The 26,503-nt window shown below is 48.9% G+C and overlaps 1 protein-coding gene and 1 long non-coding RNA gene across 2 annotated transcripts; one reads left to right on the forward strand and one right to left on the reverse strand.

Annotated features, from left to right (window-relative positions):
- The first annotated feature begins 3,008 nt into the window (after positions 1-3,008).
- On the forward strand, positions 3,009-22,534 carry MXRA8 (matrix remodeling associated 8). Its single transcript, XM_042032098.1, has 10 exons — positions 3,009-3,265; positions 8,267-8,287; positions 8,880-9,188; positions 10,292-10,393; positions 11,789-12,247; positions 15,812-15,970; positions 16,472-16,502; positions 17,006-17,082; positions 18,281-18,358; positions 19,220-22,534. The coding sequence occupies exons 1-10, from the start codon at positions 3,217-3,219 to the stop codon at positions 19,243-19,245; spliced, it is 1,311 nt and encodes a 436-aa protein (XP_041888032.1). The 5' UTR covers positions 3,009-3,216; the 3' UTR covers positions 19,246-22,534.
- On the reverse strand, positions 22,411-26,194 carry LOC121666497. The gene is made up of 2 exons (XR_006016676.1): positions 25,780-26,194; positions 22,411-25,354 (listed from the first exon to the last, which is right to left on the reverse strand). It is a non-coding gene; the product is annotated as an uncharacterized LOC121666497 (long non-coding RNA).
- Positions 26,195-26,503: the final 309 nt, after the last annotated feature.

Genomic DNA, 26,503 nt, shown 5'->3' on the forward strand with positions numbered 1-26,503 from the left:
TTTGCTGTTCCCATGCAAAGTTCTTTTTCTCCGTATTTTATTTTGAGGAATCCTTGCTGCCTTTGCCACTGTCAATTAGCTGTACTCTTGTACTCTTTATTCCTAAGCTGTAGCACTCCCTACTACTTTTATATTCTAGGAATTTTATCCTTTTTTCTTCCCATGGGCAGGTATTTTCTCTTTTCCTTTGATCCTGGTGGAGCACTCTGGGTCCTGTATTTAAAGAAGTTGTTGATGATAAGCCTGGAGTGTTGACAAATCCTGCGCACAAGGCCTTGTACTGTAATTTGTGTCAACAGATCATTAATGCTGGCATTCCTTTTAAATTCATGTATTTATGGCTGTGAAGATGGGGTGGAAGGGGCCACTTCCACTCCTGCTTCCCAGGGTTAGTGGCTCTCAAAAGTGCAGTAAAGGATGGAGGATTCCCCTTGGTATCAGACCTTCCTCCTGATCTGAGACTTGCTCAGTTTTTCTGGCTGCTAATCTTCAATTTGGATTTATTGGGAGGTCTCTCAGTGCAGCCTGAGAACAAAAATGTTCAAAATGGAAGAGATGGGGAAGAGGAAACTTCCTGACAGTCATAACTTCCCACAAGCCAATTAACCTTGTGCCCCCTGCACTTTTAGCAGGGCTTTGTCCACCTGAGTCACTGCTTTCTATCTGAAATAGGTGTGAAATACCCATTTTCTTTTGCCACAATGGAAAAGGGACAACTCTGGGAACATGGGAGCCTTTCTTGTGCTGCTGACCTGATCTGCCGGCAGGTGCAGAGCCTGCAAAACCACTGCTGTTGGTGCTGGAAAGTCCCTTTCCCTTGCCTGGATGAGGTTCCTTTCTCTGGTCAGGATTTGTGGTCAGCTGGAGATGAGCAGTGGGCAGCCAAGGGATGAATCAATTCCCCAATTCCCCTGGGAGTGGGGAAGGAGAAAGGCTGGGGAGCACTGCACAGCTCAGAATGGAGAATCTCGTTAAAAATTCAGCTCCTGACCAGGAAAAATGTTGACACAGCTGCTTTTCCAGGATGTCTTTGGAGCAGCAAAGCTCCAGGAAGCAGGGCTGGCTGCAGACTGTGCAGGATTAGACAGGGGACAAGGCAGAGCTCTGCAAACCAGGCTCCTGTGTCCCTTTCCTCCCCTCTTTGTGAGCCCCAGCGAAGCTGCTGCTCTTCCCTTCCCGTGGGTGATTTTCTTGAGGAGACTTCAGCCTTGTTCAGCCTGGACTTGGCTTCTTACAGTCAGGAAATATCCAGTCCATGACAGCAGCAACCACAGCAATCTGCCTCCCTCCCAGAAACCCTGCGAGGAGCAGGCAGTAACCTCTGCAGTGCCACAGCTGGCAGGCAGAAAGGTGGGAAAACAACCTGGGATTGCAGCTGGAAGGTCCTGCCCGTGGTTGGGAGGGACCAGGGGAAGGACAAGGTGCTGGATTTGCTGTCTGTGCACTGGGAGCAGCTTTCTGCCTCCTAGCCAGGTATTTTCCAGGCTGCTCTGAACGCAGGCCTCAGATCAGAGCCTGCTGTGGCTCTGTCCTGATGGGGACAACAGGAAAAGCTCCTTCTTGCAAGAGATTCCTGGCCCAGCAGCTGCTCTGGAGCAGTGCTGTCCTTGTTGTGACACCTGGCACAGGTCAGGGACACGGGAACAGGAGCCTTTGCTGCCTGCAGGTGGTTCTGGAGTTGGAATAATGGGAATTCCTGAGGCTGGCAAAGAGAAGCTGATGGGATTAGGGTTGCAATTAGGCTGGATTTGTTCATATCCAGGTGGTGCCACAGCTCAGGTGATGAGGGTGGGAACGTGGAGGGAGGGGCTGTTTGTATCCCATTATCCCCAAATCTCCTCACTTCATATAAATGTCAGAGTTGGAGTTTGCAGGGGAGTTTTGTGAGGTTCTTAGCTGAAGATTATTTTAGGGTTTTTCTCTAGAAACAAACCAGCAGTTCTCTGGGTCTGGTTTGGACAGTGATGAGTTAACAGCAGGCTTTTCTTCATGGTCATGTTATCTAATAATAATAATAGCTTCAGTTTCTTGGAATTCCTTTGCAAGTGTCTGGTTCTGTCTGCTGCTGGAGATGGGATCCTGGACTAGGTGAAGTTCTGATCTGGTCTGGATGCTTCCAAAGCTTCCCTTGTTGCAGTGTGTAATTATTTAGGTGTTTATTTAGGGGTTTGTTATAGTAATAATTACAATATTCTCCTCTTTCCTGAAGCTCTTCCCCCTCTGGGACAGAGGGAATCTATTTTGTGGTAGACTAGAGAGGCAGAAAAATGTCAGAAGGAAAAATTCAAGTGTGCCAATTAAGTTTATCCACATGGATCCCATGGGAAGGCTCCTGGCTTGTGTTTTTAAGTTCTCCTGTAGAGTCCCACAGACATTTAAGGACAGTAAGTTTTAATTCCCTTCCTTCACTTGATCACTAATTTGAATTGTTAAATCCAATAAATCCAATCCACTAAATGGTGTTAGCCATAAGCAACAACAACCTGACAACAGAATGCAAGAAAACAGAAAAATCGACCATATTTTAATTTTCCTGTAATATGTAATTTCACTTTTAATATCCCAGCAGCAGCTACTCTATTTCCTATTTTATACTCTATTTCCTGACTTTATACTCATTGTAATTTTCCTGCAAATATCCAGCCCTTGCTTACAAATCACAGGACAGAGTAAATATTGTTTTCTAGGTTGTCTTTGGAGACTGAAGCTCGAAGTAAAACCATATGAGGAGACCAAGATCAAAACCCCATTGAAGGCAGCAGAATAAATCCAGTCTGGAGCAGACAGCTGGAGGAGTGTCAGACAAAGGGAGGAACAGCTGGATCAAGTAAAGCATGAGGAAAATTGGTTCCATCCCCAGGGGGGAGGGAGAAAGATTTGTTTTGTCAGCCCAGGGCTGCGTGGGACCAACTTCACCCGATGAAACTTTGATGTCAGAGTCAGGGAGGGATCAGAAGGTCCCAGAGGGAGGGGAAGGAGAAGTGGGATCTGCAGAAAGTGTGAGGGAAGGGAAGGAGGTGGAGTGGCAGTGGGGAGGTGGGGAGTTGGAAGTTGGAGGTGGAGTAATCCTGCAGAATATGAGCTGCTGTCCACAGCTCTGGGGATGTAGATTGATGAGGTCATAGTGTTTTCCAGTTACAGAAAAGAAAGTTAAGAGGAAAAAAAAGCCTCTAAGTTGTTTTTCAAGAGAGGCGAAAACACCGAGAAGCCGAAGAAATGGAGCGACTTGCAAAACTCCTCCTGTGGCAGATTTTGCTTCAGCAAAGTAAGCTGTGAGCTGCTGGTGTGGTGTTACTTGTTTTTATTTCAGCTGCACAACGGTGCTGGGGGTTGGCTACGAGATTTTGAACTGTTGTCTTTATAAGACTTTGTTCAGATTCCTAAATTTGCTCTGTTTTCATCTGGGGAGGGGAGGGAATCGTGGGTTTCCTCTGCTTTTTTGGGGAGAGAATGGAAAAATGTTTGAGGTTGTTGGAGCTCTGTTCAGCAAGTTTGTGCAATTTTTTTTTTCCTATCAGCAAATTCAAAGCCAATAGGCTTGGATGTGAGTACAGCAAAGCTTTCACAGTCAGATTTAGATGATTTAAGGTCATTTTTTACTTTTGATGAAGCAAAAACAGCTGGAGGTGCGTGTGTGTGAGGGTTCAGATGGAAGGAAAAAGGGAAGTGTGGTTTTTGGGTTTTTTTCCTCTTGTCAGCATAAAGACAGACACAGAATTCATTTTTGGGTAGCAAGGTGCAAGAAAGGAGTAGGACGTGAGGAGCACAAGTTTTTTGGGGACTGGTGACCCCCCTGCTCTTCCCAGCTCTTTTAAAAGGCTGTGGCTGACACCTGAGCTCCTCAGTTCCTCAGCACTGAGGTGGAATGAGGTGAGGCGTTCTCCCTTTGCTCTCTAATTAATCCACTTTCCATGTCACCACGGCATTCTCGCAATGCCCCAAGGCAGGGTTTAGGAATTGGCAAATTATGGGATCAGTCATAGGGACAGAAGGGTTAAAGTGACTCAGAAATCTGGTGTGTGGGGTGGGTTAAAGAGGAGGAGGAGGAGGAGAGGCCACAGCTCTGTGCTCCAGAAGCACCAACCAGTCCAGTGACTCCCAGGGAGGTTTGGCAGAGCCTGGGGAGCAGCCAGGGCAGGAATAGCAGGTTGGGCTGCTGCAGAGGCAGAGGTGTCCCAGCTGAGGATGGAGGATCTCTGACAGAGATGTTGGAGTTACCTGGGTGTTTGAGCCCACCCAAATCAGGTTATAACTCAATGGTGAGGATGGGAAGGGGAGAAGGGAGGAAATCTGAGCTGTTCCATGGCGCTGGGATGATCCCTCCTGCAGAGGAACCACTCCCTCAAGTGTTAATGTCTCGCCGGGAGGAAGAGCTCTGTGTTTGGAATGGCTCTACAAAACCATTCCGAGGGCCTGCAGCCAACGGGAAGCACACAAAGCAGGGGAGGGTTTCTAAAGCTCAGCTGAAATCCCAGCTGCCCGTCACAAAGCTGGGGCAGATCTCTGAGGGATCCTGTCTGCGCCCCAGGTGGGGATGGGCTCCTTGAGCAGATACAAAGCTTTTCCTTTCTGCACAGGCAGCACATTCCTGCTCCCTGCGTGTTCCTACCTGCAGGGACTGCTGGAATTGTTGGGGCTGGATGGGTGCTTAAGGGCTCTGACATCCTTTTCGGAAGTGGGAGACTCTGCTGTTGGGAAAGTTGTCCCAGGAAGTCTTTGAAAATAAACACAGAGACTTAGGGAAAAGCCCAGTTCAAACCAGCTTGACCATCAGTGAGCTTTGAAGGGAAATTTCGTTTTACTGAAAAGCTCAGTCTTGCAGACTGGACAGGAGGTGAACGGGAGAAGTTTAGGTGCAGCTGTTTTGCTCACCGTGTCCCTCCTCCAGACGAGCCCAGATGTTCCTCCTGGTTCCTGGTCAGTGGATTTAACAAACCTGGCTCCCAGAGAAGAGCTGGGGTCATTTATTTCACTGTCACCTTGATGCTGCTGCATCAAAAACCATCAGGGTCTCTCAGCCCCCTAAAGAGTCAGGATGGAGCCACTGCCCTTCCCCAGAGGGTTGGGGAACAGGCTGCTGCTTTTCCCACAATTGTGTAATGACTCTACAGAGCCCATTAAACCCCCTATAAACTGAGGGATTCATGGGAGAAATAAGGCATGTGGCACACACAGATTTAGGGAAAAACATGTCTTTTCTGCTCTGGTCGTTTTTCATCCTGTGAATAAGAGGATATAAATATAAAATATATGTATAAAACTCAGTGGTTTCATCAGCACCGACCTGAGCAGCAGCTCCTCTGTCCCAGGAGCAGAGGAGAGCTGCAATTCTTCAGGCAGGACTCAAGGGACAGTTTTCTGCTTGCCCTGCTCCAAGGACACTGCCTGGAGAGCTCTGAGCATGTCACACATCTTTCACAGCCCGAGCCTTTTGCTTCTAGTTTGCCCACAGCTTTTTGTGGCTTTAATTCTTCACTTGAAAAATGGATGGGATTCAAGAAGTAAGAGCTGGCTCTGCCTTTTACAAGGGATTAAGAAATAGTTTTCCAGGCTGCTTTCCTCTTCCTATACCGTGGGACCACAGAGGATCTCTGGGATCCTGCTGAGTCAGCACAGAACATGTCAGGGGACAGCACAGAATTGTCTTTTGTTGGGGTTTCTTTTCTTGGTGTTTTTTGGGGTTTTTTTTTGTGGTTACATCACCCAGAGAAGACAAAGTGATTCTCCATCCCATGGAACTTGAAATTTGAAAATGCAAGCCGCAGCTGAGTTCTGTGTTGACAGCTCTGAAGGCAGCTGAGGCTTAGAAGCTCCTGGAGTCCTGTGATGACAGAGGTCAGAGCTTTCACCAGGTGCACGAAGACTCTTTGGTTTTACAGTTGCAGGTTGGGAAGTGTGACTCACCAAAATCCCTGCTTCCAGCTGACCCCAGAGCTGCAGTTCATGAGCTGTCACCTTTGCTGGGCTGTGGCTTTATCTCTGTTCAGTAGCTGCTGTGTCATAAAATGCCTTTAAAAAGCAGCGTTTGGTTGCTCTGCTGGTCTCCCCACAGCACTGAAAAGAGGAAAAGGCTCATTCCTCCTTCCACTGCTGCTCTCTGTTCAGGTTATTGAAGGTCAGCTGTTCTAAATTCCGTTTCTCCAGGCGTGCAAGAGAACGGAGACATCCCAGATTCCTCAGATTTCTGAGTGATCTCATTTACAGCTCTGTCAAATAAGTTTGAGCCTTCCCCACGAGCTGATGGATGTGAGCAGATTTCCAGCGTGGCTGGGGAACCAGAACAATCAGTTCTTCCTTCTTTGTCTGCTGGAGTTCCTGTCCCTCTTGTGAAGAGTTATCCTTTTTTTTCCCCTTCTAGAATTTTGCTGCTTGGCTGTGATCACTTTTTTTTTTTGATATTTGCACCATTTTGTCAAACTATGGATGATATCCTAGAGCAGGTTCAGACCCAAAGTTTCTGTCCAGACTCTGTGTGTGCACAGACAAAGTGAGAAACCCTTTCTCTTCCACCTCTCCGTGCTGAGCTCCAGTATTTAATTCACCTCATCTTGGATGGGTTTTGTTGTGGTGTCAACCCAGCTTTGTGTGGCAGCAGCCAGCAAGTCACAAATCCAGTCTATAAAAAGCAAAATATAAAATCCACAGGCTCTTCCCTGGTCCCAGCAGGATGCAGCATCTCCTGGGCACTGAGGGGCAAACCTGGAAAGACCTGATGAGAAAGCAGGAACATTCCTGCCCTGTTCCTGGCTGAAGTTTTAAGAGTGGAGGGGAAAAGAACCCAAAAGACATCAGCTTTTCTTATCTAGAAGCTGTTCCATCCCAGCCAAGCCCCTGTTTGACAGAGAGTTGTGTTTGGAAGTGCTGGAGAAGTGCCCGTAGCTGCCCAGGCTCCAGCAGGCTGCCCTGGGAAGGGGCAGGGAAGGGAAGGATGGTCCTTGCCCTGGCAGGAGGAAGGTGCAGGGGTCCAGAAAGGTGCAGAACCAGGGGCTGGTGTGAGCTCAGAGCTGTGGCTGGCTGAGCTTTTGGCACTCGTTGGATTTACGATGCTTCATTGGGGCTCCGTGTTTTTCCCATTAACTCGCAAGAGGAAAGGAGAGCAGTAAATGCCTTCATTCCTCTGCCTGAGCCAGCAGAGGATGTTTCTGTCGCACCAAATCAAGTTGCTGTTCGTGCAGGGCTCCGGAGGCAGCCTCAGACACCATTCCCGAGCTCACAAATCGCTGCTCGTGTCACGACATCACGTTGTCCCCTTGCCCCGGGGCAAACCACACCCGTTCAGCCGCGGGGACATTGCCTGAGCACATTGACACCTCTGCTGTGCTGGGAGCTGGTGGCCTGTCACAAGTGGCACCGATTTTTCCTGGCTTTTTTGGTGCTGTGGAAGGGTTTTTTTAATCATTCCTTTGCTTTTCTAAGCTAAATCTAAGTCCTGGCTTGCAGAGGCAGGGGCTGCAGCTGAAATATTTTGCAGCCTGTCAGGAGAGACCATCAGATGATGGAATTATGATGTCTCTTTCTTATATACAGAGAGTACAGACCTTGTCCAAGATTTGATTTTTCTCTTTGTGATGCTGAGATTATAAATGTAGGAAGAAATACCTCCTGTTTGGAGTGCCTTTGAGCTGGCAGTTCAACAGAGAGTGCTGCTCAGTTTTTGTTCTCTGCTGTCCCTGCCCAGTGTTTTGTGATGGGAAAAGGGGAGGAAACCAAGTTTATTCTCAGCACTGGGGGTGTGCTAAAATACCCCCAGTCTGGAGTTGAATTTGGACTCGTTTGAAATTCATAAATTCCAGAGCTAAAAAAAAAAAATACAGCCTTTGTCTGGAGGACATTGTGCCTCTGACATTAGCAGGACAAAACCGCCAATGATTTTGATGGAACCCACTTGGGCTTGGCTGGTTGGAGAGATGAATGGTGGTGTTGTGTTGGGAATCAAAAGCGTGATGCCAGGAGACCTTCGAGACCCCTCCCACACAAGGAGCAGGAGGGACTGGCCCGGAGAAATGCGGAACCAATGGCCTTGGTTCATCCCCGGCAAAGTTCTTCCTGTGTGGATCTGAGTCATGTGAGTTGCAGAGCATCTCAGAATTAACTGTGCAGACAAAATGTGTGGCAGGAGTGGGAAATGGAGCAGCCAGATATAAACATTGATAGGAAAGGGTGGAATAGATGGAGCATTAACAGAGGTGGCTGCTGGCTTGGAGTGTGTCTGTAGCTTTTTCCTCCTTTTGTTGTCAGTAACACTCTTTATTTTCTGCTTTGACAGGTTCTGTGTGCTCATATTCAGGTGAGTGGCATCTCTGTAAATCTGCCTGGGTTTGTGATCACGAGGAGGAGTGAGAGGGACCCTGATTCCATGGCATGCACTGGGGCTTTCATGGCTAACTTCCATGGGTCATGCATCCCATTGCACTGGTGTCTCCAAACTTGGATTAAACTGGGGTCAGGATTAGGAAGGGTGGGTAGGACAGGTCGAGTGTACAACCCTGAGAACAGACATTGCTTTCACTGAATGAAATCAGTGTGGTAAAGTTTTCTTTATTAGGAAAAGATTCTCCCCCAGAGGGTGCTGAGCACTGCCCAGGCTCCCCAGGGAATGGGCACAGCCCCAAGCGCTCCAGGAGCGTTTGGACACTGCTCTCAGGGATGCTCAGGGTGGGATTGTTGGGGTGTCTGGGCAGGGATAAGAGTTGAATCCATGATCCTGTGCGTCCCTTCCAGCTCAGGATTCCTTGATTCTCCACGAGAGTGCCCTGTGTTGAAACCAGAATCAAAAATACGCAGAGCTTCCAGCACTCCCACTCCAGCGCCTCCTTCACACACCATTAACTCCATAACCCTATAAGTGGTTTTTTTTGCTGTTTGCTCCTGACTTTCAGTCCCAGCTGATGCCTCCAACCCAGCCAGCGTGGTGGTGTCTGTGCTGAACATCAGCGCCGTGCTGGGCTCCCAGGCCGTGCTGCCCTGCAAGAGCCACCGCATGGTGTGGACCCAGGACCGCCTGAACGACCGGCAGCGCGTGGTGCACTGGGACCTGCTCAGCTCCTACTACGGGGACAGCAGGATGGAGAGGCTCTGTGACATGTACTCAGCTGGGGACCAGCGAGTCTACAGCTCCTACAACCAGGGCAGGATCCTCATGCCCGAGAACGCGTTTGCAGATGGGAATTTCTCGCTGGTGATCAAAGGTACGGAGGTTTTTTTTCCCCCCCCATGGAAGGTTCGGGGTTCGATGGGATTGGTGGGTTTTGGTGCAAATGGTTGGTTTGCAGCATGTTTTTGATAAATAAGTCAATACCAGGTTAATGAGGTTAATCATCAGGAGGAATTTCAGGGTCTGGAAGGGGCTGCCCTGGGAGGTGGTGGAGTCCCCATCCCTGGATGTGGCACTCAGTGCTCCGGTCACTTGTGCACATCCAGGTCTGTCCCAGACAACCTGCACAGCTAAGCATGTTCAGCAGATCAAAACCCTCTCAGCATTCCCTCTGACTGAATACCTGCATACCTGGACAGTCACATTAATTCATTTCTGCTCCTTGGGCACTTAGGGAAGTGGAGCTTTCAGCTGGAGATTCAAGGCAGGAGGAGGTTGAGGAATTGCCCCCAAAGCCATGCACTGTTCCTGGGCAGCCTTCTGGTTTTGCTTCCAAGTGAAGTCTCCAGCTTCACCTCCCATGGGAGGTTCAGGATGGATATAGAGGAATTTCTCCATGGAAAGGGTGGTCAGGCCTTGGCAGGGGCTGCCCAGGGAGATCTGAAGTCCCCATCCCTGGAGGTGTCCAAGGAAGGACTGGATGTGGCACTCAGAGCTCTGGGCTGGGTGACAAGGTGGGGATTGAGGTGGGACTCAGTCTTGGAGTTCTTTTCCAACCTCAGTGATTCTGTGAGGTTCTCTGAAGCACTGAGTCTTTTATTTGGAACAAACCTGTTTCAAAGGAGAATTTATAACAGCCTGAAAGCCACCTGGGCTTTTTGTGGCCCTTTGGTTGTGCTTCAGTTCCTGAACTATAAACATTCCATGGTCATTGTTCCTGTGCCTGCTCCCAGCTAAACCTAACCCAGCTTCCTCTTTCCACCTGTTAATACAGATGCCTCCCTCACAAGGGTGAATAAACTGAATTATTTTATTAGGTCACCAAATTCTTATATTGGGTGAGATGATTTGTCTCTGTTTAACCCACCCTGGTGATAAGGAAGTTATTTTGCATCCAGACAAGGATTTGGGAAACTGCAAATGACACAATTAATCATTGTCTCAGTATAAAACATTCAACTTCCCCTCTCTTCCCAGGTGTTGCAGAGAGTGATGCAGGCACATATTCCTGTAATCTTCACCATCACTACTGCCACTTGTACGAAACTGTGAAAATCCAGCTGGTCATCGCCAAGAGAGGTGGGTGTGGTGACAGCTGCAGGTTTCACAGGTGCCTCAGGAGGCTCAGGAAGCACCAGCTGAGCGTGGTGCTCCCTGTGCTGTTTGCTGTCTGCCTCCCTGAGCTGCAGAGGCTTTACTCAGTGTGATTATTTACAAACCTCTCTTCTTCCTTGGCCAAACACTGCCAGGAGCCTGCTCAGCTTGATGTTTGCTCCTGGTAGTCACCAAACTGTCCCTGCTGCAGCAGCAGCACACCCCTGCTGACAATCCCTGCCCTCAGCTCAGCCACAAGGACCTGCCCTGTGCTCTGGTTGCTGAGCTTGCCCTGGGCAGCCTGTACTTAAAAACCCACCTCAAGTTACCACACCTTAAGCCCAGCTCTAAAAGCGAGCTGCTGGCATCTGCAGAGAGAGCCACCCATCCACACAGGCACCCATTAAAATCCAGTTAAACCTCTGGATAACCCCAGTGCAGCTGCTGGGATGGAAGTGCATCTCCTCTGCTGCTCTCACAGTGCAATAAAATCACCCTGAGAGCCCCAGTCTGCTCCTCTGTGCTTTGGCCTCTTCTGTTATTCCTTTTCAAGAGCCAAACAGAGCAGTGCTGCTTCAGCTCCTCCAGTAATTAGGGCCTTTGTGGGTAGGAAAGCATTTCCTCCTCGGAGGATTGGGGTGAAGATCCTCGTTCCATTCTTAGCCTGTGGAGGGAATATACTTCCTGCTTTCTGAAGGAAGAGATTAACTCTCAGTTAGAACAGAAAGAAAGTGGCCTTGCTTCATGAAATGGCCAAGGATGTAGAAGATAAAGGTGTTTTTTCTCTATTGTCTGCTGCAGTGGAGAGGACACGTTACCCCTGTGGGGTATTTTGGGATTTTTGGAGGGGGTGTGTTACAGGATTCCAGGGTCTGGGAGCAATCTCAGGTGTGCCTGGGCATCCCTGACCCTTGGAATTGAGGATTCCAGGGTCTGGGAGCAATCTCAGGTGTGCCTGGGCATCCTTGACCCTTGGAATTGAGGATTCCAGGGTCTGGGAGCAATCTCAGGTGTGCTTGGGCGTCCTTGACACATAGAATTGAGGATTCCAGGGTCTGGGAGCAGTCTCAGGTGTGCCTGGGCGTCCTTGACACATAGAATTGAGGATTCCAGGGTCTGGGAGCAGTCTCAGGTGTGCCTGGGCGTCCTTGCCGCTTGGACTCGAGTGGGAATTTCGCATCAACCACATCCATGAGATCGTGGTGTGTGACAGCAAATCGGGCCAAAATTTTACTGATTTTGGCCAAGGAAAATAAACCAGGGAAGCAAACTTAAGTCGTTTACGTGGAGAGAAAAAATAAGACAGGTGAGGAAAAATAGAACAGCTGGGGCAAAACACCCATTCCAAGGTCGCCCAGCTCGTGTTTCCCCCCTGCCCAGGCGAGGAAGCCAGCGAGTACTGGGACGGCGAGAAGCCGGTGCTGGTGGCCCCGGAGGGCAGCACGGCGACGCTGCCCTGCGTCAACCGCAACCACATCTGGACGGAGCGGCACAGCGAGGAGGAGCAGCAGGTGGTGCACTGGGACCGGCAGCCCCCCGGCGTCCCCCACGACCGCGCCGACCGCCTGGTGGACCTGTACGCGTCCGGGGAGCGCCGCTCCTACGGGCCCCTGTTCCTGCGGCAGAAGATGAACGTCACCCGCAGCGCCTTCGCCCTCGGGGACTTCTCGCTGCTCATCTCCCACCTGGAGAGCGCCGATGAGGGCACCTACTCCTGCCACCTGCACCACCACTACTGCGGCCTGCACGAGCGTAGGATCTACCACTTGTCCGTGACGGAGCCGGCCAGGGAGAGGAAGGTGGTGAACCTCACCACGCACAGCGTGGCTCCGGCTGCAGGTGAGTGGCCTCTCCTGGGTGGGGATGTGTGGAAAATCCCGCTAGGAAAAGCCAGACTCGTTCCCTTTGGTTGGATAAATTACTCTACAACTCCTCTGCTTCGTTTGTGGACTTTTCACAGAGGGGAAGTATCCGCGGTTGGATCTTTGGGCTCTAAGGAGCTCAGCCAGCCCAGGTCCAGTTGTTCCCAAGCTGTTTCCATCACAGGGGCAGTGAGGATGCCGTGGGGTGTCCCCCCATCGTTGGGGTCAGTCCCCCTTTTGCAGCGCTGTGGGCACAGGGCAGCTCCTGTCCCCCTGCCCCGGGGCAGTTCTGCACTGCTGACAGGCCCTGAGGCAAACGAGCTGCCTTTGTGTTGTATTTCTGTCCAGCTCCCTTTCCTCCATGCTTTTATGGATCAGGGGAAGGTGTGGGCAGGGGCTTGATGCAGCCCTGCCTTTGCTGTCACAACTCTTCTCACCAGAGTTTCTCTCCCCTTTGCACGGATGTTTGGGCTGTGCAAGGTGCCAGACCATGCAGAATCAACCACCAGGAATTTTCCTCCACCCTTCAGCTTTTCTTTTTTTTTTTTCCTCTTTTCTGTGTGTGCCATAAACCAATTTTCATATTTTCCACTGCACTGAGCTCTCATCTGTCAGCCTGTCCAAACTCAAAACCATCACGCTTCGTTCAGGCAGAAAAAGAAAACAAAAATCCTAAGTTTAATATTTTTTTTAAAGTCTTTTGGGTATAGTTCTTTATTAACACTTTAAAATATTCATTGTGTTTTAATATTTATTGGCTGTTTAATATAGAATTTTGATTTGCTTCATACATTTTTAAATAGGTTTCTTCTCCTGTAGAAATTGGCCTTCTCCAGTCATAGAAATCTAAACTTTTTCCCTGGGGCTAAGATTGGTGTCCAGAAAATCCAGGCAGTGCTGAGGAGAGGTGGTTGGAGACTGGGACATCCAAATATCAGAGTTCCTGCACACAGCCCTTGAGCCTTAGCCACAGATGGAAACCAGATCCTGTTTCCAGAGCTGTCTGCCCAGGAATTTATTCCTCTTATTCCTGGATGTTGTCCTGAGTAGTTCCCTACCTGCTCAGGAGTGAGGTGGAATCTCTGAGTGATTTCACCTGGTGGGGCTGTCTGAGCTTGGCTGTGGTGCCCTCAGTGCTGGAGTGACAAAAGCCACTTCCACTGTCAAACAGAGCAGCTTTGGGACGAGTTTGGCCCCTGCAGGCAGTGACCCCTCAGCTGGGCTGAGAGCACCACACACAAAAATGTGCTGAGTCCATGGGAACGTGCAAGGAATGGAGACATCCAGAGGTTTCCTTTTCCAGCCTGCTCCTGCTGGGACCTGCCCTGCTTGGGTACAGCAGGGGAGGCTGAGGCATTGCCCCATTCCATGAAAAACTGCCTGGAATTCTTCTGGGGAGCACAACATAAACGAGGAGACAACAAAAGCAAAGCAAGGAGCTTTTTTCCAGGCAGCAGCCAAGCTCCTGGCCTTGCTCCAAGCTCCAGAGCCGTTCCCAGACAGGAAACTTCATCCTGTTTGGGATAGAAGCAGGGGCTCAGTGCTGCTCTCAGGCTCAGGACTGTAAATGTGGTGGATGTCCACTGACTGGAGCATTTTTACTCGGGGTTTGCTCTGAAGAATGGCATCTGTCGAGTCTCCTGATTAGTGCTAAAATATTGGCAGCCCTTTGCCTCTGCCGGGTTTGTGGAGAGCTCTCCACTTTTTCCAGCAGGAGAATCTGGTCCTTGACACTTTGGGAAAGTCATGTTAAGGCACCTCTGGCCCGAGTTTTCCCCTCCACAATTAGGATTTCTTTTTCAGTGGGTAAACAGTGTCGTGGGAGTGAATTTGGGGCAGATGGGTGTGAGATGTGCTGAGAGATCAGATGTTGGTTACAGGATCAACCTTCATCCTCCCAGCTTAACCTCTGGTGTAGGATGAGGAGAGTCTGGGTGTGATGCTGCTCTGGGCACTGCCATTCACTGGTGGGACTGAGCTGCTCCTCTGTGCCTCAGTTTCCCCAGTTATAAAATGGGATCTATTCCATTGCCCAAAGTTATTAAATCTCTGTTTCTGCTGTTTGTTGTTGCAGTGACCTCCCTGGTGTTGCCTAAAGTTCAACCCAGCTCTTACCCCTGTCTTGCAGTACTGTGGGAAAGCAAAAAGCCAGGAATAGAATTCCTCTGTTTGCTGTGGCACCATCTCATTATGGCCTTCCAGGAGCCAGGGATGTGACAAAGCAGAGCTGTCACATGTGCTGTTTGCAGCTTTGCAAGTGGGTTTTTGGTTGGGTTTGATATTTTTTAGCTTGGCAGCACTGAAAACCCCATGGTTTTTCCAGCACTGCATCCAGGGAGCACAGGGCATCTGGAAATCCCAGTAAAAAGCAGAGTGTTGCTGGAGTGGAGCACTGGGCCACCAGAACAGAGCATGCTGCTCAAGGTTTTTGATTTTCTAGGACTGCTGTTGGCATTAGCAAACAATCACCTCTGGTTTCAGAGTGTTTATTTCAATCCACTCTTGCCTTATTTGATTTTATTTTTGCTGGGTTGTTGTTTTTTAAATGCTGGAAAGAAATAAACTGCCTAAAAAACTGGAATCAGTCCCTGTGCCTGCACTTCCTGAAGTGTCAGAACACATCTGCTAAAGGGTACTGGGGCTTTTGGGGTATTTCCCCCCATTTTTCCCCTTATTCCCTCTGGGGAAGGGAGGAACTCCCAAGGGAATGGGAGGTGAGGGCTCCATGCTGTTCTTGCCTGGTGCTCTGTGAACATTCAGGTGAAATGAAGGTGTCATTTCAGCTCTGTTTTGAAGAAAAAACCCTCTCCCAGCACAGTCCTGTGGGATTCCATCCGTGCCTGGGCTGGCTTTGTCCATTCCTCTGACTCTTGCAAGCAGAGAAGTCACTTCCCCTTTACATGTGTAAAACATTGACCTATTTAGTTGAGATCTACAAAAAAAATGTTCCACGTAAAAGTTCTGAGCTCCCCTTCCCCGTGCTGTGGAACTGAAATGCTGCTGCACCCACAGAAGGAATGGAATCTTGGCTTTTCTCTGTGGCGTTGGTTTTGGTTTTTTTTTTTTTTTGGGGGGGGGGGGGTTATTAATTTTATCGATTTTTATTTCATTGCAAAGGAAACTCATTCTTTGGCACTGAAAACTCTTCCCACTCTGTAAATTATAACCCTTGGCAGGGAGGGGCTGCTTCATACTCTGGCTGTTTGGAGGCAGAGCAGTGTGGGGTGTGTGCTGTGAGGGACCCAGGGGAGGGTTGTGTTACCCTCTGGAAGGTTTGGGGATGGCTTTGCTCTGAAATTCCCCTCTGCTGAGGGCCAGGCAGGGAAGGGATGTGCAGCATCCTGTTAAATCCTGGGAATCATGGGCTGGTGAAGAGCACAGCATCTCTCACCTGCCAAAGGTGCAGGGTGCTGTAAATCAGGCACTGATTTGCCCTTTAATTCCTGCAGTTCCCAAGAATTTCTCCCTGAACATTCCCACCTGTGATCCTGCTTTTCTCTGGATGCCACTCCCAGTGATCCCCCTGTTTTCCTTCCCTCAGATCCAAACGTGGTCAGGGGCCACAATGTCATCAATGTCATCATCCCTGAGAGCAGGATGCACTTTTTCCAGCAGCTGGGCTACATCCTGGCCACGCTGCTGCTCTTCCTCGTGCTCCTCATCATCGTGGTCCTCATCACCCGCAAGCGCCGGCAGAGAGGTGAGTCCAGGGAAAACCAGCCCTGTCCTGCCTGGAGGGACACCCTGGGACACTGTTGTGCAAATCATTCCTGCAAGGAACAGTGCTGGAGGCAGGGATCCCCTCCTGGACAACCAGGAATCTGCCCAGTGGGGAGGATTTGCAGGGCTGGCTCACAGAGAGATTCAGTGGAGTGGTGTAAAAATTTCCAGGCCTTGATTTCACGGCTCGATGGGATTGGAAAAGACTTCCGAGTCCAAGCTTTGGCTGAATCCCACTCATGATTTGCTGAGTTGCTCTGTGGAAGGGAGAAGAAAAGCCCTTCACAGGTGGGATTTGTCCCTTGGGAATTCAGGTGTCCAAGGCCTTGGTGTGCTGGGTGACTCTGGAATTCCAGAAGGGGACACTGGGACCTCTGGGTGACACCCACAGCACTGGTTTTGGGTGCCACACAAAAAGCAAACCCCAGGAATGTGTCTGGGCTGGCTGTGACTGCTCATTCTGCTTTTTCCTCCTGTTTAGGTTATGAATACAATGTGAAGAAATATGGAGAGTAAGTATAATTACAGAGTTTATTAATTTGGAATGCATAAAAATGAACTCGTGGCCCCCTTCCTCAGCTAAGAGCCTAAAGCAGCTGAGGATCTGGTTAGGAGGAGGAAGTGGAAGGAGAAAATGGGTTGTAGGGCTGATTTGGCAATTGAATTTCCTCTTTTTATACTGTGGGAACTGATTCACAGATGAAGTTTGTGTGAGATGTCTTGGGGAGTTGGTGGTAAAGGAATAATGCCCAGATCTGCTGTGAGATGGGGCCAAGATCATGGACCTGGGCTCCTCCAGAGCTTATTTGATATGATTAGAGTGGAAGAGAGAAGGAAATTCCAGTACAGATTGGCTGCCCATTGTTCGAAGCTCTGGACAAACACGTGGGGGGGGAAATTAAAAATTAAATAAACTAAATTCTCTAAAGAAGAAAAGCTATTGTGAAAAAATGTGAAAGGGGCCAGTTATTAAAGGATGGGACAACACCATTTCCCACCGTTATTCCCTTTTCAGGAAGGATGTGAATCTTAAAGAATTTACAGTGGACACGACAGATCTGACCCCACACAAAAGTGAAGACGTCAGGCTGGGTAGGTATCCCTGGCCACCAAACCAGGGCAAAATCCTTATAAATCTGAAATTTCTAATGGCACTTGGATGTTTTGAAGTGACTTAAACTATTCCTTAACCTCTGGCAGTGGGTGTATGGACTTTATTTGACCGAAACTGGGTAAAGAGAAGTCCTGAGGTAGCTGAGTTCATTACCTCCACCTTCTGCTGAATCCAGTTTGGTTTAACTTTCTGATTTCCTCCTTCCTGGATGTCAAATCATTCAGTGAACGTTTGGGCCTTCTGTCAACATCTGTGGTAGCAATTAAGGCAGATAAACAGAGAATGAGAGGAAGAAAATTTGCAAGAGAAGCTCTGAGATACGAAAGAGAAAATACAAATCCTCCTGGAACTCGTGGTAAAATGGAAGACAGTGGCAAGAGGGGAAGGAAGCTCATCTCACACTGTGGAAGTATTTTTTTGGGGATATATAGGACTGAGCTGGGGAATTTCCAGCATTCCTGAAGATGGATGCTGCTCCTTGCTGGGGTTTGAAGGTGCAGCCTTGAGTTTTTTGTATCAAGAACTGATCAGGGGTTGGTTCTTGCTGGGACTTGGAGCGAATCCATTCCACAAAACTGATGCTCGTCTGCACCACCCTGAGATTCCTGAAGCCTTGCCATGATGCCAGGTTCACACCTGCTGCAGCTTGCCAGACAAACCAGGAAACAATTGTCCCTTTGATTTTTTTTTTTTTTTAAATTTACATCCCTAGTAAAGGTACAACCTTTAAAAGAACAAGCTGGCAAACCTCAGGTCCCAAGAATTGCTGTAAAGGCCCCAGTAAACAAGAGAGATACAAAATTGGAAGTAAAGAAAAGGAATTGCAGGGAGTGGGTTGCAAAAATCCTTCTCTGTGTGTGCCAGGAGAGCAAACTCTGTGGATAATTGCATCAGTCACCTCCAGGTGAGCTTTGAGGAGATAATCCAGATCTGGAAGGAGCTGTGGTGCCTGTGTGGAGCAGGGACCTTAAGTTTGCACAACTGATTAATGCCAGGGGCTAAAATGAAGTCAGAGCTGTTTTCCTGCTGAGTAACTCCCCAAATAATTCCTAGAAATCAGAGGTGCCAGACCTAGGGCACATCAAGGAAGGACTGATCACCTCTGTCTTGCTCATAACCCTCTGTTTTCTTTTAATACCCTAATGCCTGTGTGAATTCTGCTCCTCCCTTGCACAGATTACAAAAACAACATCCTGAAGGAGAAGGCTGAGCAAGCCAGAAGCTTCCCAGCAAAGAACATTGATTTAGACAAAGGTAATCATGACTTTCCTCCCCCTAATTGGTGGCTGTAGGGACCTTCTGATGGGCAGCAGGAGGGAGGAACAGTCCATCAGTGAGTGACCAAGCCACAGCCAGAGGAGGAATGAGAAACATCATGGGAAAAGCAGGAGTGAGAAGCCAGCTCCCTTCCCATCCTTTCATCACGGAGCCACAAGATGCAAGCAGTGATTAGGCTTTTAAAAACTTTTGGCATGGCACAAATTGGAATTTTTCTTGATTGGAAAAAGAAGGCCTGGCAGGGCTGGAGTAGTGCCTGCTCTGCTGGAACCTCAGAGGGAGGGAGATGGAGCCCAAAAATGTCCTGGCGTGGTGTTAGTGCAAGAAAACACTGTGCAGAGGAGAGTGTTTGGAGTTGAATTAATTTATGGGTAATGGGCAGTTACCTCATCCAAGAAAAGCAAACAACTCTCCCTCCCTGGGGGCTGAAACTCCTCTTTGCTTATCCAGGATTAATCCCGAGGGTTGTGCCTCCGTTTGTAGGACAGCACTTCTGTCAAGCAGGGCTTGTAATCAGCTGTGAGATTCCATGACTCATTCCAGAGGAATTAGGAGATAATAAATGGGGCTGAAATGACACCAAGCAGGGGATGGGCTGGAAAGCCCAGGAGCTGCCTCTGACCTGCTGTCCCTGATGGAATTCTCATGGCATTTTCTCCTGCATCCTGCAGAGTGGATCTGGGCAATAATTTACCCCCAGTCTGTCCCTCTGAGGGGATATCAGGGATGTGGGTAACTGCAAATGGTCACTCTAGAGATAAATCCATATTTTTGTGCTTCTTTGAATGGTTTGGAATCTCTCTGCAGGTGCTGACCCCCGTTTCCTTTTGCTTTCAGATTTCAGGAAGGAATATTGTAAATGAAGACATTCCCAAGCTGCTGGCTGGACCAGAAGCTTCCATCCAAGATAGATAACGTGGAAGAGAGATGCCTTTTCTTAATTCCATCTCCCTCCAGCTCCCCTCGAGTTTTTGTCACATTGACTTTTCCCCCACACAAGGGTGCAAATGCTTCTTGAAAGAGTTAAACTGTCTTGTGTGCATTTATGGGGTTGGGTTGCCTTTTCCTCCTCTGTTCTCCCAATCCTCCCTTCCCCTTTTCTTTCTTGACAATTATTGTTGGTTTTTATGCATCAATGATTTTTATGAGCTGAATCAGCAGACGTTTTGCTTTGATGTTATTGCTTTAAATAAAACCACCTGCATCGCTAATCCCGAGCCATCGTTACACCAGGCATTTTTCCACGTAGTGAATCCATCAGAATAGCAATGGCAAAGGCTGATCCCACTCCTAGGCTGCCATAAATCAGTGTCACACAGCACTCTGTGTGTTCCAGGTGAAGCACAGAGAGCACAGCCCTCACAAATGGCAGTGGAAAACCTCGTTTTATCAATGGGAAAATGTCAGTATCCTCATTTTACAGGGAAAGGGAAGCACACCAATGGCTGAGGGCTCAGCTCAGAGCTGAAATCTGTTTCTCACCCTGTGTTTGTTGATTTGTTTCTGTTTCAGCGCAGCCCAAGTCAGATTTGGCAGGAGCAGGCATTTGATGGATGGAGTTACAGTGCTGTAGATGCCAGTCTCAGTTAGATCAGAACCAGGAATGTTGTGGAGAGGGCTGAGCTCCTGTGTGGAACCTGGGATGGGATTTTCCTGCAGCCCTGGGCTGGATCCAGGCCACACAGAGCACATCAAACCAAAGGTATGACCCCAGCACAGGGAGGTGGTTAAAGGGAGCAGTTCCATGAGGAACAGGAGTAACAACAGGAATTTTCATGGGCCAGGGGCTCAGAGAGGGAAGCCAGGAGCAGGATGAGTCCATTTCCATGGATTTTGAGTGGACTCATGATGCTGTGGGCTGAAGGGGGGTTCTACCTATGAACAGTGTCAGGTGGGGCTGCCAAAAAATTGGAAGTAATTCAGTGTTGTATTCCAAGCAAGTCAAAACTTCAGGAAAGCTGCAGAATATTACCAGTGCTTGGGGCATGGAAGGAAAGGTCTTTCCTGCTGTTGTGAGAGGGGTGACAGGGACCTGGGTGAGGGTGGCCAAGGAGGGAGTGGCAGACAGGGGGGATTTGTGTGAGTGGAGCTGGGGCAGCATCTCCAGGACCCAGCCCTGCCCCTTTCTTGCCACCTTGGGTGTCTTGTCTGACTGATGCCAATGTTCTCAGGCATCCAAATCCCATTCCAGACCCCCCCATCCCTCCTCCCACGGGCACCAGGGATCTGTGCTGGCTGTGGCAGGGCTCAGCAGCACACAGGGCACTGCACTGGGTGGGATGGTTCCTCCAAAGCTGAGCTCAGCTCTGCCAAAAACGTGGTGGGTGAGGCCTCCAGAGGAGCTGTGCTGGCCCTTCACAAGGTGGGGTGTCACAACAATGCACTTTGAATGAAAAATGGACCATTTTTATAGATATTACTATGTCTGTTAGTGGGGAATGCCTTAAAGGATAATTCTATTGGGGGCCCTTATTTTTAATGCCTTCAAGCAGTGAAAATATTAATAATAGAACAAAACTAGAGGTGGAGGTGAGCCTTCCTAAGATGCAGCTGAGCAGATCCTCATCTTTTAATTTCCTAGCCCTTCCACTGCTCTCCACAGGGATTTTTGTGATTTGTAATTAATTACCTTTATCCTTACTAAAAATCCACCCCAAAAAGTGCCCAGGATTGGTGCAGAGGAAGGTCTGGGGTTGATCCCAAGCCCCTTTTTGCCCTTCCCCAAAGCAGAGAAGGATTTTTACCCTGCCCTGAAACCCAGGCTGCATTCCTGCAGGTGCAGGAGGCTGTGCTGGTTATTCCATCAGGGTGGCACAGGCTCAAATAATTGTCATTAATGTCTCTCTCCCTCCCTTTCATGTCTGTGAGTCAAAGGTTGGAGATTTTTCCTTGCCAGCTCCAAATTGCTCAGCACAGCTCACACAGACACCAGCTCATAAACTCCAGAGGCATTTAAATATTTTATCTGACTCCTGGGCTGCAGAATAGCTTAAGGGGGGGAAAAAAATTAATATGTTCTCTGAAACAAGGACTAGGAAGGGCTTTCTGAGTTCCTCATCCTTTGCTTTGATCACTGGTTGGGATTTATAGCCAGGAAAACCCTCCCTGGTGAGGATGGGGTGGGATTATGGCCCAGGAAAACCCTCCCTGGTGAGGATGGGGTGGGATTATGGCCCTTTTTCCTTCAGGAGAGGAATGTTGTGTGATTGGCCTGGAGATCACCACCGTGGCTTTCACCAGCAGCCACTCTGTAATTTAGCAAATTTGAATTGTGGCTGAGAGAGAGCCAGGCCAGACTGCTGGGTAACCAAGAGAAAAAGGCATCTGCAGAGTTTAGTTTGTTTATTCCTTCATGCACAGGAATTAATGAAAGCTGTTTGCCCTCAAATCCTGGTGAGAAGCCACTGAGGCCCTTCCCACTGCACTTTGCATCCTGTCAGCCTGTGGCACTGCTGGGAAGTCCATGGGAATGAGAGGGTTCCACATGGAATCCCCCCCTGGGCTGGGGCAGGAGCGCTGCTCCCTGTTCCCTCTCTGCCACAGACTCAGTGCCCTCCCAGATAATTTGGTTTTCTCTGTCCTTTTCTCACCTCAGCCTTTCTCTCCCTAATCTGGGACTTGTCTCTTGTGGAGAATCCCTTTTTTCAGGTGTGTAGCACTTGGCCTGAGTTGTTTCAAAGTAATTTTCTCTCTGTGCCAATGAATTGCTGCACTTTGCTAAACTCCTTTCCCTTCTTTGCCCCATCACAGTCTCCCTGGCTTCCCGAGACATGGATTTGACATTCAATTAGTTAAAATAATAATAATAATCCCCAGTATTTGTACAGCTCCTCAGTGAGAACTTTACCTCGCTGAGGGCAGAGAAATCAAAGTTTTTTAGGGTAATAAATGAGTTGTGAGCTCTTGGTGTGGGACAAGGAAAGGGTGCTTGGCAGTGACCTTAAAAAGGGTTAAAACTGAGACTAGGACTAGGACTACAGCCCCCTCTTTCCAGCTCTGTGCACACTCTCCAGACTAAGAACTTCCTCTATAAATCTTGGTTTTATTTCTTTGTTGTAACAGAATTAATTCTCATTATTATTGTTGCTTAACTTTTACCATTCATCTGTGTAACTCTCCTGACATTTAAGAAATAAAGGAGAATAAAATGGACTTTCCAGCTCCGGTTGATTTTATTTCTTGCCCTTTTTGGAGGTGCTCTCTCAGCTATTAGCCAGCATTAGCTAATTCTTCCCAATAGCTGTGCAGGGTGTTTCATCTCAGAGCATCCCAAAGTGCCTGACAAAGTGCAGATTGGATCCAATACGTTATTCCAGTGATTCCAATAAGCTTTCCACATGGGACAGCATCATTTGACGGGGTCATGGGGCCCACAGAGGAATTTCAGCTCTCCAGAAGTGTTGTATAATGAACAGCTCTGCAGCTGGAGATGGAGCTCAAACCATCCATCAGAGAGGAAAGCCAGCAGCCCTGCCAGAGGAGTTAACTTTGCAGGTCCAGAAGGGAAGATAACACATCCTGCTGGAATACAGATCTCCCTGCCAGCCCAAATTCCTCTTTTCCTTGCAGAACTAACACCTTGCAAAGTTCCTGCTGGAGGCCTTCCACCCCCTGAGCACTATCCCAGCTGGCACTGCAGAGTTCTTCCAGGGACACTGATGGAAACAGCTCCTACTGCAGCTTGGCTGGACACTGCAGGGGCAAGGATTTGAAGGATCAAGGCAGGATATGAGACCAAAAAGTGGCAAAAAAGTGCATTTAGCAGACCAGGATTATTGACCAGCCTGTCCAGCTCTGGTGGAAGTGTCATCTTCCCTCTTCCCTGGTGGAAATCCCACTGCCATTCCACAGCACCTCTTCTCCGGGGTCAAGCACCACCCAAATCACCCTTTCTGGAGCTGCTGTGGGGCTTTACTGGTCTCTGCTGGCAGCCTCCAGTCCAGGCTCTGGTGGTTATTTATTTCTGAGGCATCTTTACTTTTCTCTGTCAGTGGATCTAATTTTCCAGGAGAGCAGCTGGGAACAAGGAAAAGCTCATTTAGCACAGCAGCAGACCACTGAAATGAAATATTTTCATTGTCTTTTGCTTGTCTGAAGTCCAGCTCGTCGCTGTTTCCTTTCTGCCTCCCAGTCTGGAGAGAGTTTTACCAGGGGAGAGGAACTTTTAAGTCATTAAAACAAATTTCTGAGGGGAAGAAGAAACACTGGGGACCTGAGAGAAGTAGACTAAAGACTGAAATACACATTTCTAAGCAAGAACCTTCAATTTCCTAGAGGTCTGCATGTGGCCCTCAGCAGATGAGCTGCTCTGCAGACAATTCCTGCAGGGAAATTGTTCAAGTGTGACTCTCCCTTTTTTAAAAAAAGTGCTGCAGCTGCTAAGGAGAGGTAGGAAAAGCTGAGGGAAGAAAAGAGATTGAGTCGTGATGAGGAGGAGCTGGGATCAACCAAATGAATTTATCATTGATGACGTCTGTATCCCATGGAAGTGTTGTCCTCTATCCTCTTTTCCCCTCTCTGTAGGGCAATATCCCTCCTGAACACACATTCCTAAATGAAGAGGGGTTTGGGGAATGTCCCTGCAAACCCCCTCTGTCATTTCCCCCCAGGTTTATTTGCGTTTAGGTCCAGGGGCAACCCCGGGAGCTTTGCAGAGAGGTTGCTGCAGTCAAAAGTCTTTTGCTTCTCTCTAGTGTTTAATTATTTCCTTGTCAGTCACTGCCCAAGGTCCACTGCACACAGAGGGAGAATAAACGGGAAAAAAACTTGCAGGTCTTCCAGAGCAGATGCAGGAGAAGTTTAAACTGACTTGGATTGGGTCCTGCTCACACGCCCCAGCTCGGGAGCCAGCCCACAGCCTCTCCCTTCCCAGCACTGCGTGGTTGCAGTGACATCTCTCTGCTTCTCTTTCTGTTTTGGGATCATTTCCACGTTTAGTTCATCTTCTGCATCGATGCCAGTCTTGCCAACAACCCTCCAAGTGAAATTTTGTTCTTTTGCAGATAAATCCTTGCAGGTGGATGAAAAACACCCAGGAAACCTCCGGGTGGGTGCTCAGAGCTTTGGTTTCCCCTTTGTCCCATCTCCTCACACCAACACTGATCTGCTGAGCACCCAGAGTGTGATGAGCTCTCAGAATTCCCTGAGCCAAGCAGCCAGCATTGCTATGATTCCAAGGATGGCTTTTTAAAAGGGTTTGCTTATTCCCTGTGTGGTAACTGCTGTGCAAATGAAGAAAAGGGTGAGCAGCTTTTATGCCTCGGGACACTCTCAGCTCCCTGCAGGGGCCAGCAAGGCTATTTCCTCTATCACAGAGAGCACAGCACTATTAGCAAGAGATGTGGTGCCTCATATTTATTTTCTGCTGACGTGTTAAGGCCTGAGCTCTGCAAGACAAGAGGTATTAGCCCTGATGGGCCAGGGGTGTATCCTGCATTCCTGTGTCCTCTCTTTAATTGGATTAGCTGCTGGTTTGACTGCAGCATGAAAGTTATCTCCTCTCTCCTGGGCTTTCTGGAGAGCTTTTTGTGAGTCACAGCCCCAGCCTGGTCACGTCTGCTCCAAGGCAGTCACCTGACAATTAAACAACTCCTTTTATTTCCAGTTGTCAAAAGTGAAAGCGAAGCTCACAGAGCAAGAACAGAGCTCTCAGCAGGGTCAGTCTCTGTGTGGGCACCACCTGGGCCTCTGAGGGACCCAGGAGGTCGTTAAGGCTCAACTGAAGAGACCAAAGGGTTGTGTGGTAATGTTCTGCCTGAGTTCCACGCTGCACAAACTCCACGAAGCTCAGGATCTCAGCAAATATTGCTCATGCCAGAGTTATGATCCCACCAAAGGGAACTTTCCCGTTCCTGTGTGGTGGGACTGACGGATTCATGGTGCACTTTCTCAGGTGCTTGCAGAGCCTTAACACCTGGCAGGACAGAAAGCTGAACTCATATTTTTACAGAAATCTCCAGTATTCTCAGGATTCTGAAATCAAGAGTGAGAAATGGTTGAGCATCTTGAAAAGCACTAAATATAAATATAAATATCTCTTGAAAATGACTAATTAATGCACTAAATTGGCGATTCCCGATTCAAACCAGCACCAAATCCGTGGTTACATGATGAGGACTAAGACCATGCCTTGCCCTTGCTGTTTGTCCTGTTTGATGGTCACACATTCAGCAGGAATGTCAGCTGGATGTGATTTTGTAGTTACTTCACTCTACCAGCAATGGCAGGAGATAATTGATGACGTTTTGGTTTCTCAGTATTGTTAAACCTTGTTAAATTGTGGATTATCCAGCCCCAGGTCCCTGCAGGAGAATTTGGGAGTGGTATCAGTTCAGGTGGTGCTGGTAGCACCTGGCAATGATTAAACTTTCAGAAAACTGAAAATAATGTTCCCAGACCTTTTGGCAGCCTCTGACACAGTTGGGCTCCTTGTTTGGTGCTGGTAGAAAAATCCTTGCCGTGCCACAGGTAATTCAGTCACTGAGCTGTGATTTGCCCCTTCAGAGAGCAGCTGAGCATCCTGAGAGGTGAATGTGCCCTTTCCTTGCAAGGTAAAGCAGAACATCATTAGCTTGGGATTTAACTGGAAAAGGATTTTTTAATAAGCAGGAGATTCTTTGAGACCCAAGGACACTGCTCTGAAGTCTTCATTTTCTGGTTGCGGTATCTGGGGGGATTTCTAAAAAATAAAGGTGGAATTCTTTCCAAACATATCACCTGCGTGGCACTAAGAGGTTTTTTTCTGATTCTGTGGTCCCCACCTGTTTCCCATCCCCTTCTCTTTATCCTTCCTCCTCTTCATCCTCCCCACTTCCACATCCCCTGGCCCATTTCCATCCCGCCTCCCATCCTCAATCCCTATCCCCATCCCCATTTCTGCCCCTTTCCCTTCTACCCATCCCCTTCCCCATCTGCATTCTCTTCCTCTCCCTATCCCCATCCTTTTTCCCCCTTCCCCATCCCATCCTCTCCCCTTTCCCTCATCCCCATTCCTATTCCCATCCCCTTTCCCACCCCACCCCATCCCACCGCCATCCCGGCCGGCCGGGCCGTGGTGCCGCCGGGCCGGCAGGGGCGGTGTGCGGGCGCTGCGGGCGCGGAGCGGGGGCGCGGAGCGGGCGG

The sequence above is a fragment of the Corvus kubaryi genome, unplaced genomic scaffold, assembly GCF_017639235.1.
Source record: "Corvus kubaryi isolate FWS band 111438036 unplaced genomic scaffold, C.kubaryi_AGA036_p1.0 37352, whole genome shotgun sequence".
In the NCBI taxonomy this organism is placed as follows: domain Eukaryota; kingdom Metazoa; phylum Chordata; class Aves; order Passeriformes; family Corvidae; genus Corvus; species Corvus kubaryi.